This window comes from Cucumis melo, chromosome 7, assembly GCF_025177605.1.
Source record: "Cucumis melo cultivar AY chromosome 7, USDA_Cmelo_AY_1.0, whole genome shotgun sequence".
NCBI classification, from domain to species: domain Eukaryota; kingdom Viridiplantae; phylum Streptophyta; class Magnoliopsida; order Cucurbitales; family Cucurbitaceae; genus Cucumis; species Cucumis melo.
This window is the reverse complement of record NC_066863.1, coordinates 26,526,923-26,543,008: the sequence shown is the minus strand read 5'-3', so window position 1 is coordinate 26,543,008 and position 16,086 is coordinate 26,526,923. Positions and strand designations below refer to the sequence as shown.

The 16,086-nt window shown below is 30.0% G+C and overlaps 3 protein-coding genes across 3 annotated transcripts; 2 read left to right on the top strand and 1 right to left on the bottom strand.

The window, feature by feature from the left end:
* Nucleotides 1-162: 162 nt before the first annotated feature.
* On the top strand, nt 163-3,754 carry LOC103494451 (peptide methionine sulfoxide reductase A3-like). The gene is made up of 2 exons (XM_008455625.3): nt 163-847; nt 3,325-3,754. Exons 1-2 carry the CDS (start codon nt 296-298, stop codon nt 3,574-3,576), a joined length of 804 nt encoding a protein of 267 aa, XP_008453847.1. The 5' UTR covers nt 163-295; the 3' UTR covers nt 3,577-3,754.
* Nucleotides 3,755-8,872: 5,118 nt separating this feature from the next.
* LOC103494450 (cyclin-U4-1-like) lies at nt 8,873-10,536 on the top strand. Its single transcript, XM_008455624.3, has 2 exons — nt 8,873-9,302; nt 9,524-10,536. The coding sequence occupies exons 1-2, from the start codon at nt 8,938-8,940 to the stop codon at nt 9,780-9,782; spliced, it is 624 nt and encodes a 207-aa protein (XP_008453846.1). The 5' UTR covers nt 8,873-8,937; the 3' UTR covers nt 9,783-10,536.
* A 1,969-nt stretch (nt 10,537-12,505) lies between these two features.
* Nucleotides 12,506-13,383, bottom strand: LOC103494444 (glycine-rich cell wall structural protein 2). Its single transcript, XM_017045999.2, has one exon. It carries the CDS (start codon nt 13,251-13,253, stop codon nt 12,756-12,758), a length of 498 nt encoding a protein of 165 aa, XP_016901488.1. The 5' UTR covers nt 13,254-13,383; the 3' UTR covers nt 12,506-12,755.
* Between the last annotated feature and the right edge of the window lie 2,703 nt (nt 13,384-16,086).

The window sequence follows — 16,086 nt, the reverse complement described above, 5'->3', positions numbered from 1 at the left end:
GATAAAAAGTCTCCTTCCAAATATAACAATGATTACATCTATTAATATCAAAATATTATTAACTAAGGTTTGACGTTTTGTTATATTTATAAATATTTATAGGATTATCGATCTAAAAATATATTGTCCATAATATATATATAATTTTATTTAGAAATGAAAGAAAAAAGAAGGGAAGAAAAAGGAAAGAAAAAGAAGTTCCCTCGAAATGGCAATGGCAATTTACAAGAATTTCTTGAAGAGATTGATCCCTTGAGGAACAAGATTTTATATTCCAACACGTCTTCGTCTCACAATGCTCAAAAACTTAGCCTTACCCTTTTCTTCTTCTTCTTCTTCTTCTTCAACTCTTCCTTCTCTGTTCCTTCCCATTTCCTCCTTTCTCTCAAAACCCACTCCTAATTTCTCCAAACCCTTCTTCCAATCCAATTTTTCAATCAAACCCATCTCTCCTTTCCCCAAAACCCACCGACCCATTTCTTCAAAACCCCCTTCCATGAATCTCTTGAACAAGCTTGGTTTTGGCTCCAAACCCTCGCCGGAGTTGTCCGCCATTGCTCAAGGTCCCGACGATGACATTCCCGCCCCTGGCCAGCAGTTTGCCCAATTTGGGGCTGGTTGTTTTTGGGGCGTCGAATTGGGGTTTCAGAGAGTGCCCGGTGTGACCAAAACGGAGGTCGGGTACACTCAAGGGCATGTTCATAATCCTTCGTATGAAGATGTTTGTACGGGGCAGACCTATCACTCTGAGGTTGTTCGGGTTCAGTATGATCCTAAAGAATGCAGTTATGAGTCTCTGCTTGATGCTTTTTGGGCTCGACATGATCCCACTACTGTTAATCGCCAGGTTAGTTGGTTTTCTTCCTTTTTTTTTAAACCAATTTTTATGATGTGTTATGGTTCTTGCCTCGATTCTGGGTTAGCCTTTGTTTGGGTAGTTTCTTTCGGAATTTTTGAAGTTATTATATTGAAATTTCGCTATCTTTTTTAGAATTGAAACTTGGATGTTTACCAATATCATATTTGAGTTCAATTTCTCTGTCGTGGATTGTTTGTGACTTGGACTGGTCAATCCTCATGTGTTATTTGGTTCAGGACTCGGGAGGAAAGCAAAGCTTATCCATGTTTATGAAATATATAATAGTAACGTAGAGGAAAAATAGTCACTGAGTTAGAAATTCATGAAGGGATGTTTTGTTTCTGTTTATGCCTTGTTACCTACAGTATTGTACTTTCATGGCCATACCGAAAGTTGCGAATTTTTGCTTTGCTACACATGAATGGCTCATGTATTGATATAGTGTTTCCTGGCTTTGAATAATGTGAATGGAGATGAAGGATGGCCATTTTAATAAGTATTTACACATGAGTATATGATTAAGAAATGTTAAGCACCCGCCCGTGGGGGAGAAGAGTCGTTTTCTTTGGCTTGCAGGTGTATGTGCTATTTTGTGGGTTTTGTAGGTTAGGCGGAATAGTAGGGTTTTAGAGGTGTGGAGATGGATCCTGGTGAGGTTTGGTCCCTTGTTTGTTATTATGTTTCTTTGTGGGCTTGGATTTAAAAGGTTTTTTTTTTGTAAGTATTCTGTAGGAGTTATTTTGCATAGTTTGTGTCCCTTTTTATAGTAGGGTGCGTCTTTCTTTTTATGGGTTGGTTTTTTATTTGCCTTATATTATTTCATTTTTTTCCTCAATGAAAGTGGTTATTCTCATAAAAAAAAAGAAGAAAAAAAAAAAAAAAAAAGAACAGAAGAAAATGTTAAGCTTACATAAAGTAGGATGTTTGGCCGTCGTAAGCAGATGCATGCTCAGAGTATCGACTATCGAGTGAAATAAAAACTGTTGATTGTCACCTACATTGGATATGCTAGTCTATGCCTCCATTGCCACACTCGTGTTACATTGTGCTTCTTCAATTGGAACATAAGTTTTGATTGGAGAAATGAAATTGGCAAAGGAGTAACCTCTTAATTTCAATAGAGGGTACTTTGATCTTATATTAACTTTCTCATTCATGTCTGTTTTGGTTTTAAGATTTAAGGGTAGAGCATTTGATGATGGAGTTTTGATGAGGTTGAGAATTTAACTGAGCAGAATGTTACCTCTTTGACTGAGTGGCTGTAGCATTTTTCCTTGAAACATTTTGAGGGTTGTGAATTTATCTGAGAAGATTGTTGCTATTTTGATCGATTGGCTGTAGTATTTTTCCATTGAACTTTTCGAGGGTCGACAATTTAACTAGGAAGAATGTTTTGTTTTTTGACTGAGTGTCTACAGCATTTTTTTTTTGGAATTGATACTTCTTGAAATATACAATTGTTTTTACCAATTGAAAAAAAAAAGTTTCTCTAGTGGTAAAAAAAGGAGACATAGTCTCAATAATTAATGAAGAGTTCATTGGTTCAATTCATGGTGGCCACCTATCTAAGAATTAATTTCTTACGAGTTTTCTTAAACACATAAATGTGATAGGTTCATGCTGTTGTCCCAAAAAATAAAATAAATAAAATAAATAAAAAACGAAATGATTTTTTTAGTAAGGGCATCATTCCAATGGTCGAAGCTCCTATGTGTTTTGAAGGGCACTTCCCTGAATCTTTAGGAAGCTATTTCTCAATGTTTGCTTGTTTTATCATTTATGTAATTATCAGTTGGGGATGCGGCTAGTGTTATTTTAGGATAGTTGATTTGCATGGTTTCCTTCTGTTGCGTTTTCATCTGTTTATTGGGGGTAGGGGTCAAATGTGAAATTCTATACTTTTTCCAAAGGTTTCCCAATTTAGGTCTTGGTCAGAGACTTGTAGTGATGTGTTCATACTGCACGCCCACACACAGAGAGACACATGTGCATGTACACACGGGGGGTGGAGGGGCTTTGTTTCTCATCTGAATGTGATTCTAAAATGGTTAAGACCACTTTTGACATTTTTAAATTCATTCTAAAGCATGCTTTTAATCATATTCTTTTATGATTGGAGATATGAAAGTTTCCAACCTTTTGAATCAGTGATTTCAGGGGATATGGACCCATATTGATTAGCATCACAAATTACTTGCTAATCTTCTTCCAACCAATTGAGGGGAAGAAGTATTTTTCAAGGATTACAATAAGGCTAAATATATATATATATATATATATATATATATTTTGTTTCTTCTCTTTTAAAGACCAATCTTGCAGTTTGTGCTACTTATTTATTTCTTGTACAAAAAGATATATCATACATGATGTTTAGCACCGTCATTGTTTTGCATTTGAGTCTTTTCTGTTCATCCCCTTCCCTAAATGCAAGTAATCGTAATCATAATCTTTTGGATTGACAGGGAAATGATGTGGGAACACAATACAGATCTGGCATATACTTCTACACTCCTGAACAAGAGAAAGCTGCTCGAGAATCAATGGAACGCCACCAGAAGACATTGAACAGAAAGATTGTGACTGAGATTCTTCCTGCCAAGAAGTTCTACCGAGCGGAGGAATATCATCAACAATATCTTGAGAAAGGAGGTCGATTCGGCTTCAAGCAATCTGCTGCTAAAGGCTGTAACGACCCAATTCGCTGCTATGGTTAGTTAAGTCATTAGCTGGTAATGTTGGTTTCAAGCTTCGACATTATAGTATTCTATATGCAATTATGACTAGATTAGACAAGCTCTATCAGACATACTTGTAATAAGAATTCGAATGTGTGTATCTATCTGTAATTGGTTTGGCTTTATCAATAAATGAATACATATTTGCAACTTACAAGGATGCTTTCCCTCAATTTCTTGGTCAAAAAATCTTGTGGAATCTATATGGGTTGGTTCATAGTAGTGCTGGTTCTAGTTTTTTGGTCTTGAAAGTCCGGGTTTAGTCTGTTGAAAGTTAAGTTATTGTTCTTAGAGAGTGGCAATCAATTCTTATTAAATTTAGGAAAAATTGCAATAATCACCATGGGTAGTTGTAATTACATCCTCGTAGTTTTGAAGTTTTGAGTCCTCAAACTTGTACAAGTGTTAAAATTAGATCATCAAACTTATAATAGCGATAATAGTTCTCTAAATTGATCCTCCTTATTTGAGAGTTCAATTTTCTTTTTATTATTTGGAGATCTAATTTAAACATTTGCAAATTTGAAGGTTCAATGTTTTACAATTTGTGGGTGTAATTATCCCATCATATTTTAGGGGTGGATTTTACAAATTGTTCCTAGATTTATTAAAGTATGGGTAAAATAACAAAATGGATAATGAATTTTTGTAAATAGTTTATTTTACTAGCTTTCCCTCTCTCTAATTTTAGCAATATGGAATATGGAGCTTTAAACCTTCGACCTTAATGGAAGAAGTATTTGTCATTGTTGTTAGAAGTTTCTCCATGTTTAGTATAGTAGTATGAAGTAGAAATTCAGAAATAGTATCATTGTTTCATAAGAAGCAAATACGAGTATCTTTTGAGACATTGTTATTGATATCTGCAATTGTTTATTGAACCACTTGCTTCTTATTCTTCAATCATTGGAGGTTTTGTATTTGCTTTATGTTGAAATAGGGTGAAACAGTCAAATATTTTATGACAGTGACAAAAGAATTGTGACAAAGAAAGTATCTGTAAGATGTTTGGTGTGTCAAAATACCCACCACTTAAATGAAGCCAAATTAGTTGTTGTGATGTACACAAGGAAAACTTTAGTCCATATGTTTTCTTTCCCCTTTTTAATTCTTCTGACATGTCCTTTTTTGTTCTTTGGAAATGAAATTGTTTTTGTCTGACTTTAAGCTTTACAGATAAAATTTTTTGTCCTTGATTTTTTAATAAAAAGTAACAATTTAGTGCTTAGATTGTAGTCGTTCACGATTTAGTTATATACTTTCAACAGTTTTGTAACACTATTTAATCCATATCATAAACGATATTAGTACAATTTAGTGAATTTTCTTACACGAGTAGATTGGTAAATCGATCAAATATCAAATTTTATTTATAAAATATAAAGATAAAGTTGTTTCGTAATAAAAGTTGCTTAATTTTTACATTTTTTTTTGTGGTAGGGATTAGTGTTACTTGTTACATTTCAAGAATTCAACTTTTACTCGTCCCTATACTTCTTAGTACAAAAGTAAAATAAAAAATCCTCCTAGTTCTTGTCCTAAAAAGGATTTTCCACCCATTCGACTTAGACCACGTGTGCGGGATAAAGTAAGATCTCTAATATTATAGAATAAGTTCAACAATATTACCTTTATTTGTTAAAAGTTTTATTTGGTGGTGATAAAAATATTGTTCTTATTTCATCGAAACGGCTTGAGCACTTAATTAAGTTTATATTGGTTATTATTTGTCACCATCTTGATTATACTGTACTTGGTTAAAAGTTACACGTGTTACTTTTACCAATATGTTAAAGGTTCAAAACTCTCGTTCTTATATATGTGATATTGTATTATATTATGAATGTCACTCTCAATCAAACATTTTCTTTTGTACAACAATTGGAGAAAGGAGATTCAAACCACATACTCGATGATTACTAATGCACTCTAATATCAGTTGATCTAAGCTTTGATTGACAACAAACGTTTGAAAGTATCCAACGAAACTCTCTTAGCAATACAATCATATCGTCCCTACTACCAATAGTAAAAAGAAAAGAAAAAAAAATACAACAACCCAGTAATTAAAAGCAATAATTACATCCAAATTCAAGTTAGAATTTATCCTCCCTGCATTTCAAGTCTTTTTTCTTTATCCCGAGACAAATCATAATTAATTAGGTATTTTTAGGTGGATTTTGTACCAATAATCGGTGCATTCATGAGATTATCATAACATTTTCATCAAAAGGTTAGAGTTGTTGTCTCACAATTAATGTTTTACTAAGAAAGAAGAAGTATAATAATTAAATTTATAATATGACCTAAATTACTATACATACACACACACACACACACACACACACATATATATGAAAGGATTTAAGAGGAAGAACTGTCGGTGAACAATTAAGTGGAAAAAAATGGAATAAAAAAAAATTGACCAACTATATAATTTAAAATTTTTAATTTTTATGGAATGAAATATTATTATTGAAAATTTGAAAGTAATAGATACATAGGGTAGGGACTTAGAGGGCATCCCCCACACCTTTCCAACATGTGAAGCACAAGTATCGCGGCCGACACGTTGTCGGTTCACTTCCCCTCTTTTCTAATTGTCGCCCTCCACCTATTTCTTTTCCTGATTTTCCTTTTCTCTTTTGAACAAAATTGAGTGCTTTTCAAACACTATACTTTCAAAAGAGGGAGACAACCACCTAGAATTCGATGTTAGGAATTTTATTTTTAATTATTAGTAGGAAAAAAAACATGATTATAATGTTGATGAAAAATTTCATGAATATGTTAGTGTTGTCATATTACTAGAATTATAACAAGAGAAATATATACAATAGTATGCTAACCAAAATATCGAAATATCCTTTCGGTTTTTGTATTACGAGGGTTGTTTAATTTTAGTATTATTACTTTCAATTCTCAACTTCCTAATTTAAAACCTATTATCTTTTACGATTTTCCTTTTAATTATAATAAATCTTAATTTTTAAGTCTTTTAACCTTAATTTTATTAAAATTAATTAAAAAATTTGATAAATTATTTATATTTCATAGAACAAAATTATTAAAAAGATAAAATTTAATAAATTTGATTTTTTCATGAATAGTGAATATTTTATTTCTTTTACGATTAAATTTAAATCATTAATTTTAGTGAAATTAAAAAAAAAAAAAAAAAGAAATTCTATATATCATTGGGAAGAGCAAGAGCAGGTGGCAGTATAAGAGCCGTGCGATTGAGGTAAAGCATGAGATGACCATTCGTGGGCAGTCATGTCAGGGGAACAATCATTCATTGTTCCATTCCCAACCATCCATTTTCTTTTCCTTTATCTTCCAATTTCGTTCTTATATTTTAATTTTACCAAAAAAAAAGAAAACCACAAAAGGAAAAATCACTTTTCATGAAAAAAGAAAAGGAGAAAGATAAAAGTGTTCCATCCCAATTCAAAACTAGATTTGAAAATGAAAAACTTTGGTTAAATTAAATTAGTTTTAGGTTGATTTTGGTAAAATAACCAAATCTTAATGCATACACAACAAAATTACATTTATAGATAACTCAACAAAAATTACAGACAACACATAATTAACCATACGAGAATTAAGATATTAGATGACATCAATGAAAACCTTAACTCGTTAGGATAACAACATTTCATAACCAAGAGTCAAATTCAAGTAAAAGTAAAGAAATTTCTCCTTAATCAAAGAGTTTAAAAATACCTTTAAACATGACAATGACTTCGACAAGCTTTGCGCATCCATCACTGTGATCATCTTTATGGTTTTGTTTTTATAAGTTATTTATGTTTTGAATAAAACTTATGTTTCTTTTATTAGCAGCGTGACTCTCAATATAAATTGTTTGTTTATTAATTAGTTTAATTACATTGTTGTATCAAACAAAAAATAAACTCAACTTTGTTGAGATTAAACCAAGTGAAAGGGCACATTTGGTTTTTCCATGTCTTTAAGAAAGTAAGAAATTAGGGTATGGTTTGGGCAAATCAATCACCTTTTACCAAACTCTACACTTAATTATCTCAATTGATCGTAAATAATAAACAACCTATTATAGAATTATTAAAAATTTTCTTAAGGGAAAAAACGAGAGATTTAAGCCACTAACCTTTTAATTAGAAGTATATATCTTAACAAGTACAATACTAATATGTTAAAATTGTATATTACAATAAAATTGATCTATAGAACAATACAAAACACTTAATTTTATTTTAAATTTTATCATCCTTATTAGTTTCAAACGTAATTGAATATATAACTTTTCATTTATATAAAAAAAGAAATTGACACAAACATATAAGACATTTACTTTTGCTAACCGACAGAGAGATATGTCCTCAATCTTATCTCACATAAATTGTTAGCTCTATGACAAGTGGATACTTAAAGTTAAGCGAAAAGGGATACAGGGGTCTTGTCCCCACTTATTATTTTGTGCGTGTGATTTTTATCGAGGACCCTCATTTGAAAAGTATGTTACTATATATAGTTGCCAAACAATAAAAGGATGCTAAAATGAACATAATTTAACTAATATCAACTATGTTCTATCAACTACGACGCTATAAGAGGATGAACGACGTTTTTTACGAATGAAGTAAATAGAATATATTTAGTAGTGAGAAGGTGGGTTATGCTTTCACCTTTGCTTGTTAGAATAAAAGAAAATGGAGTGATTGGGACACTATAACAAATACTAAAATATTTATAGCACCAATTTTTTCTTTTCTTTTAAAAAATTTATTTTATGATTTAAGAAGAAAAAAGTGATTTTAGAAGAAAGAAAATCCACTAAATTTCTTGATAGAGTGATGTAGATCTAAAGCATATTAAGCAATGTGACATTGCTTCTTAGCTTGGCAAAAATACAGCCTGTAATTTCTTACTTATTATCTCTCTCTCTCTCTCTCTCTTGTTTTGTTTTTCTCTCAATGAATAATGATTATACTTTCAATCATTTGTATTTTATTTCATTAATTACTATAATATTTGTTTTGTTAAAAAGAATTGACTTGATATATAATTAAAACTCATTTTTCAATGGTACGTCTTAATAGAAGTTCGGTTATTTTTTTCTTTTCAAATTTCACGGTCGATCTCTACTACAAATGATTAGAAAGAAGACTACTCCAAAGAGTTCTACAAACAATGTGCTAACGACTCGAAGATAAAAACATATTAGGGCTATTTTGGACAATTCCTCCATTAAAGCAAAGAAAAGAATAAAAAGAAAGAGAGAGTTATTATTTGATCTCCACACCCACAACCAAAATAAAAATGAGAGTGAAAGCACTTTTGAAATAGGTGAAGATGGATTCAGTGGGAGAAAAAGAAGAAATGGTTGGGATTCCCAAAGTCATAAACTATCTATCCTCTGTTCTACAGAGAGTTTCGGAGTCCAATGATCAAGAAGACAGGATGATGAATAATGGTACCAAAAGGAATAATTATTCAGGGTTTGATGGAATATCAAGACCAAGCATTTCCATACAAAGTTATTTGGAGAGGATTTTTAAGTATGCAAATTGTAGCCCAAGTTGCTTTGTTGTTGCTTATGTTTATCTTCATCGCTTTCTTCACAATCATCATCCTTCCAATTTTCACATTGATTCCTTCAATGTTCATAGACTTCTCATTACAAGTGTTCTTGTTTCTGCCAAGTTCTTCGATGATTTGTGAGTATATATAGTTCCCTTCATCTTCTTCCTCTTCTTCTTCTTCGTCTTTCATTTCGGTTTGAGATCTCGTCTTACCATTCTTCTTCTTCTTCTTCTTCTTTCTGCCAACTTTCCTCATTGTCCTGTTCTTATTCTTTCTTTAAATCTATCACGTCTGAATGTTTGTTAATTTATTCCATGAAATCTTGAAGTAGATGAAGTAATTTTTTTGTTTTCAGGTATTACAACAATGCGTACTATGCAAAAGTTGGTGGAATAAGCACCATGGAAATGAACCTTCTTGAATTGGATTTCTTATTTGGTTTGAGATTCCAACTAAATGTGTCACCAAACACATTTCACATTTACTGCTCTTATCTCCAATCAGAAATGCTATTAACAACGCAACCCAAACTCCAAATCCAAACACCTATAAAACAACTTCACTCTTTCACTGAAGATCAAGACGCTTCCCTTCAAAAGCAGTTGACGGTTTGAGCGACGATCTTCGAAATCACTTTTGTTATTTTTAAAAGGGGTTGTTTTTAAATATAAGAAAATGAGTTAAAAATATTTACAAACGTAAGAAAACGTGTTTGTTATATTTTATAAATATTTTCAATATGTTGGTCGTTTTAAAACAACTTCCCTTTTTAAAATCACTATAAACATGTTTTTGTTTAGTTTTACATTTTCAAATTCGATTTTCAAATCATCTAATTTGTTTTGAAGGATTAAAAGCATGTTTTATAGTAATTTTGAATAAAAGTGCTTTTAATCATTTTAAACTACGATTCAAACCTATCGTAAATTATTAGAAAGTGATCGTAATTGTAATAGGAAGTTTCTTCTTCTTTCTAATTTTTTTTTTCTTTTGGGTGAGTTATGAAAGTTATTAGGGGCAAATGTGGGATTTCGTTTCAAAGTTTTTTTTTTTTTGGGCCAAAAGAAGAATGAAAAGTTTATTCCCTAAATGGGTTTTTGATTTTATTACCCAAATTTGCTTTCCTTCTTGTTGTTGGACATTTTTGCCCCTTCTATGTGTATTTGTGTAGAGTTGTATTTTGATGATTTGGAAGATGTTATGAATTATGATTTGTAAGTATAGATATTGTAAGTTGTTTTGATTTAGTCAAATAAATAATTTAAATGTTTGTAAAAGTTCAATGAATTTAAATTTTCTTTTCTTTTGAATTAGATAAATAATTTTAACAATATAAAATTATAAACACCGACAATATTTTCTCTCAAATTCTCAAATTCTGATTACGGTACATAAAGTTATTTATTTTTTCGATTCTAATAATTATTTCACGAATTAAGATAATATATTATTTAAGCTATGTTTAAAGATGGAGGTAAATGTATAAACCAAATTAAATTACTAGACTTCATTTGCAAATATACTCCAAATTCATTTTAATAATATTTTGAGAAAAATGAAAAAGGAAAAAAAAAAAAAAAAACTATTTGTCTTCAAAATTTATTTATTTATTTTGAGGAGAAAGAAAAAGGCAATAATAGCCCATGTTAATGAGGAGTGATTTTATTTGGGCTTAGGGCTCCATTAACCATGGCCCAGTTGACATTGGGCCACTTGGGCTGGTTTGTTGGGTCCATTTTCCAGTATATTTGAATAAAAAATAAAGAAAATTAAATTTTAATATGAAAACTTTCAAAAAATGTAACAAAATAAACAAATATATATATATATATATATATTTTTAAAAAATATTGTAAAATTTCATATTTTATCACTTACCGACGCTATAGATTTTTATTAGTAAATATGGATGACAATGATAGAAACTAATAAAAGTGTATCGATATCTATCTTTAATATAACTTAAATTTTTTCCATATTTCGTAAACGTTTCAATAATTTTGTCATTTACATGATTCTCCTCTTAATTACATCTAATTAACTATCTATTAAATTTTTAGATTTTTACCTCAAAAGCCTTTGGTTAAAGTGGTTTTAGTTCTAATTTTGGACCAATATAATCTTTTAAACCATTGTTTCAAAACTTTATAAATATTTAATTCTTTCTTTACTAACGTCATTTTCTAATTAGGACTTTTTGTCTTTGTTACGTATTAATTTTGGTTAACATTAATATTCATTAAACACAAACACATGATGTTTCAAATTAACGTTTATTTTTTTTCTTTTTTATAAATATACACGACATTTACTATTTGTTTTTCTTAATATAGTTAAAAATATAATGAAATATATGTTAATATGCAGTACGTATAAATTTTGGTGTACGTACAAGACAATATACGATAAAATCGTCTTGTTAATCTACCATCAAACAAACCCTTATTTATTTTTTTGAAACTTCAAATATATCTAATATATTGTGTTGTCTTTGTCAAATATATTTATGTAGGTTTTTTAAAATAATATCATTTTAGAAAGTTACTAATGTTATTACGTTCATCTTTTGGTATTATTATTATTATCATCCAACGCGACTAAAATTTAGACAATTGAATAATTGGGTCTATTTATTTAGATTATATACGTGAGAAAAAACCCTTGAAATTATTTTGAACTTTTCTCGTAAATCCATCGAATTAGTTCTTTTAGTACGATGGAAAAGAGAAAATATCGGTTGACCTTATGAGATTAACCAACCTGAAATAGCTTCTATCACCTACCCATGAATTTACAATCCAAATACCAATAATATTGGTCGATATTCATTTGAGTTGTCTAAGTCAAGCATAGTTTCAACAACCATACGTTAGTGTGTGAATAATTATAAAGTTTGCTGTTTGAATTCTCGAAATAAAATACCTTATAAGTTGTGTATGTATTACGACCTCTAAGAGCATAAATGCACGTTAATGATCCATTTAAATCAACTATATGATTATATTAAATATTTTTTTCGAGTCAACAAAGTAGAATCCATAATGAATTGGTATCTCATCAATTTGTTGTCATTTTACGGTTGTCAAAGTAGTTTGTGAAACCATTAACCCCAAAAGGTTAATTAATTAATCTAACTTGTTGATAAATATGTGTTATATTATGATTTACATTAACCCCAAAAGGGCAAAAAAAAAAAAAAATTATACTGAAATACACAAATTATCCCTACTCACATAATTAATAGTTTCTAAAATACACGAATTCATTAAACAGAGAAATAAATTGTCATTAGTTACATCGATTTATTTTAGTAATTAACAAATGAAAAGATGAGAAATGGAAAATTGGAAAATATATTTTAGTCTCATTATAAAGCTATAAAATACTACACACTATAATATATGATTATAAGGCTGAAGGCTGACTCTCATATATATATGGGCAAACTTTAAACAAAGCTTACAAACCATATATATTATAGTTATAAGCTAGCTAGGGCTAACCATATATATATATATATATTCTCACATTTTTATCATCATATATAACTACAGTTTATAACATATATTCATTCACATACATTTTTTCTACCCTTGCCTGTTTTTGTCCCTCGTAGTCGTAGGCGATCGATACTCGTCACCACTCGGACCGCCATATCCCCCACCGCCACCGCCACCGCCAGAGTTACCGTAGCCACTTCCAGACCCATATCCGCCACCATGAGCACCACCACTCCCACTTCCATACCCATATCCGGACCCGGACCCAGATCCCGATCCAAATCCATATCCATAACCTTTTCCAAACCCAGTTGGGGAGCGGCCCGAACCGGAACCGAAACCCCATCCGCTCCCAGGGCTTGAACCCCAACCCCAATTGTAGTCCCAATTAGGGGCATGGCCAGAGCCATAGGCCCCAGTGGGGTTCCCATTCCCACCACCTCCTCCATTAGGTGAACCCCAAGACATGTCAGGGAAGTTGAGTAGTTTCCGGGGAGTAGCGGCGCCGCTGACGGTGGAGGAAGATGTGAGTACAAAGAGAAGAAAGAAGAGAGATGAGAGATGAAATTTAGATGGTTGTTTCATATTTTTAGTGAGCTTTCTTTTATGCTAAGAGAGAGAGAGAGAAAGAGAGAGAAAGAGAGAGATTTGAAATTATTATTAATTGGTTGAAGGATAGAAGTTGTGTTGTGTAGTGATCATTAAAGTGGGTTTTATAGTGGGGGAGTAGTGTTGGTGGGTTTCATCTTCTTATGAACATGGTTAATTAATTCTTTAATTTAAAATAAAATAAAATAAATAAATATTAAACCTGTGACGACATACTTTTCAACTTTACTAATATTATTAATTATTATACATAGTTTATATTATATAATCATTAGTTATCTATTCTTTCCCCTTGTGAGGTGCACTTACCCCACAAAAACACCAAAACTCCACATAAAAAAGTGATTAGGGAAACAAATTGAAATCCCTATTACGCCGTTACACCATTATAAAGATGCCAAAACAACAAAATAATTTAATTAGGAAAAAAAAAATTATATCAATCAAATCAAGTTGGTCTGATTCATTTATTTGGATAATATATGTAATTAAGTCGGTTTTATAAAATTATTAAATAATCGATTATTTCAAGTTAATCTATAGTTTCGATTTATTGTTTGATACACTTTTTATCGTGAGTAATAAAATATTGATAGATATAAATGAGTTAGAAATAAATATGAAAAGTAATAAAATATCTAAATAAACCCAAACAAACAACTATTCTAAAATAGAATCAAACACTACTTTGACATATCTCTTTTATAATTCTATAGTATATTCATGATAGACCAGCTAGGTGCTAGAAAATAAGCATGCATGCAAACAAATTTAATTTTTTGATAGAAAATAAAGTCAAATATTTCACTTCTATGTTTTATTAATTTGATATATTAATAATAAATTGAATAATACAACGAGGAAGAAAACATCACCAACATAAATCATACGAGAGTTTAAAATATTACCAGGTTTTTAACATATAATATTTCTACATTGATGGATCACAACGATAGATGTTTAAGTGAATATAGAACGTTGTCGTTATCTTTACAATTAATTAACTTAAGTTTGTCATATATGTAAGTGCTTCCTTGTCGAAAGCTAGTTTTTTCGGTTTGCCTTTTTTCTCTTTCCAAAAATGGCTTCGTTACTTATATATATATAATGTATTAATCAAGTTGTATGTGGTGATAAGGTCAATTTTTATGGAAAAAAATATCTATATAGTGGAGGTTTGAGTAAGGTTGACGTAATAAGAACCTTTTCTTTTTTGTCTAAATGTGTTATGTGAACCAAAATCTATTTTATTATGATTAGGTTGTATTATATTTCATGTACCAAAAGTTCAAAAGAAAAAGGAGAAAAATGGAAATGCCACACTATATATATATGTGTGTGTATATATATATTTGTATATATATATATATGTGTATATATATATATATCTCTGAAAAGTGATAGTTAATTAAATTATATTCTCTTTCAACAAATATATGTTATGGTGCAATAGAGATCTTTCTTTCAAAAACTATTCGACTGCAACCATAGCCTTAAATCTAATCGCTATTTGTAATTAATTTCTCGAGCTTCACTCTAGCCCTTGTTCTTCTATCAATAAATTTGTAGCGGTTTGTTCGGTCTTAGGCTTCTTTGTGAAGACCTAGGTTTTTGACTCTCGCTGTTTCTTTTAGAAAAAAGAAATATATGTTATGGAATCTGTGGATTTCAAATTAAAATTAATAGAATTGATAAAAGATGATTAAAAAAAAGAGCAATAAACGAAAATAGTAATTGAGAAATCAAAATGAGATATATAAAGTGAGAAGGGAGAGCAAGAATTCAAAACATTAATGACGTAGATAAATAGTTATAAAAACCCTAGATTTTGCTTTCCCATTTTAGATGAGAAGATGATATGATCATCATTTCCATTTTAAGCTTTTCATATTTTTCTTTTTAATCTTCTAAATACATACAAATTAAAAGATATTTTATGCTTTTTAATTATGTGTTTGGTTTATAGTTTGAGTTTTATACATTCTTTTCCTTTAGATATCCTATTTTGATTCGCTTTCAAATTTTATAATAAAAGCGTATTGCCACAAACTCACCTAGTTTAATTATTCCTTGTTCCCAAATCATTAAAGTAAGTGCGATATAATTATGTAATTATCGAACTTTTTTATACAACGGTATGAATAAAGAGATTTGTGTTTGACTTTAGATTTCAAACTGCAATCAATAAAGTTGATATCGTATTGACTTTAAATTATGTGCATTTAACATTCTTATTTGTTGAGAAATGATTATGTTTTGTCGTTAAATATATTACAATTTGGAGTGCATTATCGTATAAGGTAAAAGTAGAGAGTTGATTAAAAAAGGACCCGGTTCACAAAATAAAGAAGAAAAACGTGAAGATATGAGTCAATGAGATCATCATAACATTCAAAAGAAAAACTTGTAATAATTTTGGTCGGATAAACTTTAAACACTACTTTAGAAAATAGGATTGTTTATTATATTATTACTTTTTAAAATTCACAAATTCTGAAAATTTTAAAATTAAAGAATTTTAGATTTTTATGTTTTAGCACTTTTTTCATAATTGAAATGGTACCTCAAATTTTTTCTTAAGTTATTAAAAAATGTAAAGAAAAAAAAGACAAATATAAATTTTAAAAACTAAAATCTAAAAGCAAAATAGTAATCATATATTCTTAATGATAATAACATTCCAATGTCCAAACATTTTTCTTTTATTTCTGCTCTCTAAGATGCAATTGAAAAAAGTCGGATATTTGACTTTAAAGTCAATAATGCATGGATTTCTATTCGTTGAGATATATTTATTTCATCATCGATA

What these genes read in the sequence shown, in the direction of transcription:
- LOC103494451 (XM_008455625.3), top strand. Translation starts at nt 296, where the DNA reads ATGCTCAAAAACTTAGCCTTACCCTTTTCTTCTTCTTCTTCTTCTTCT. An exon ending in CCACTACTGTTAATCGCCAG is followed by an intron (nt 848 to 3,324) that starts GTTAGTTGGTTT and finishes TTGGATTGACAG; the next exon opens with GGAAATGATGTGGGAACACA.
- LOC103494450 (XM_008455624.3), top strand. Translation starts at nt 8,938, where the DNA reads ATGGATTCAGTGGGAGAAAAAGAAGAAATGGTTGGGATTCCCAAAGTC. An exon ending in GCCAAGTTCTTCGATGATTT is followed by an intron (nt 9,303 to 9,523) that starts GTGAGTATATAT and finishes TTTTGTTTTCAG; the next exon opens with GTATTACAACAATGCGTACT.
- LOC103494444 (XM_017045999.2), bottom strand. Translation starts at nt 13,253, where the DNA reads ATGAAACAACCATCTAAATTTCATCTCTCATCTCTCTTCTTTCTTCTC.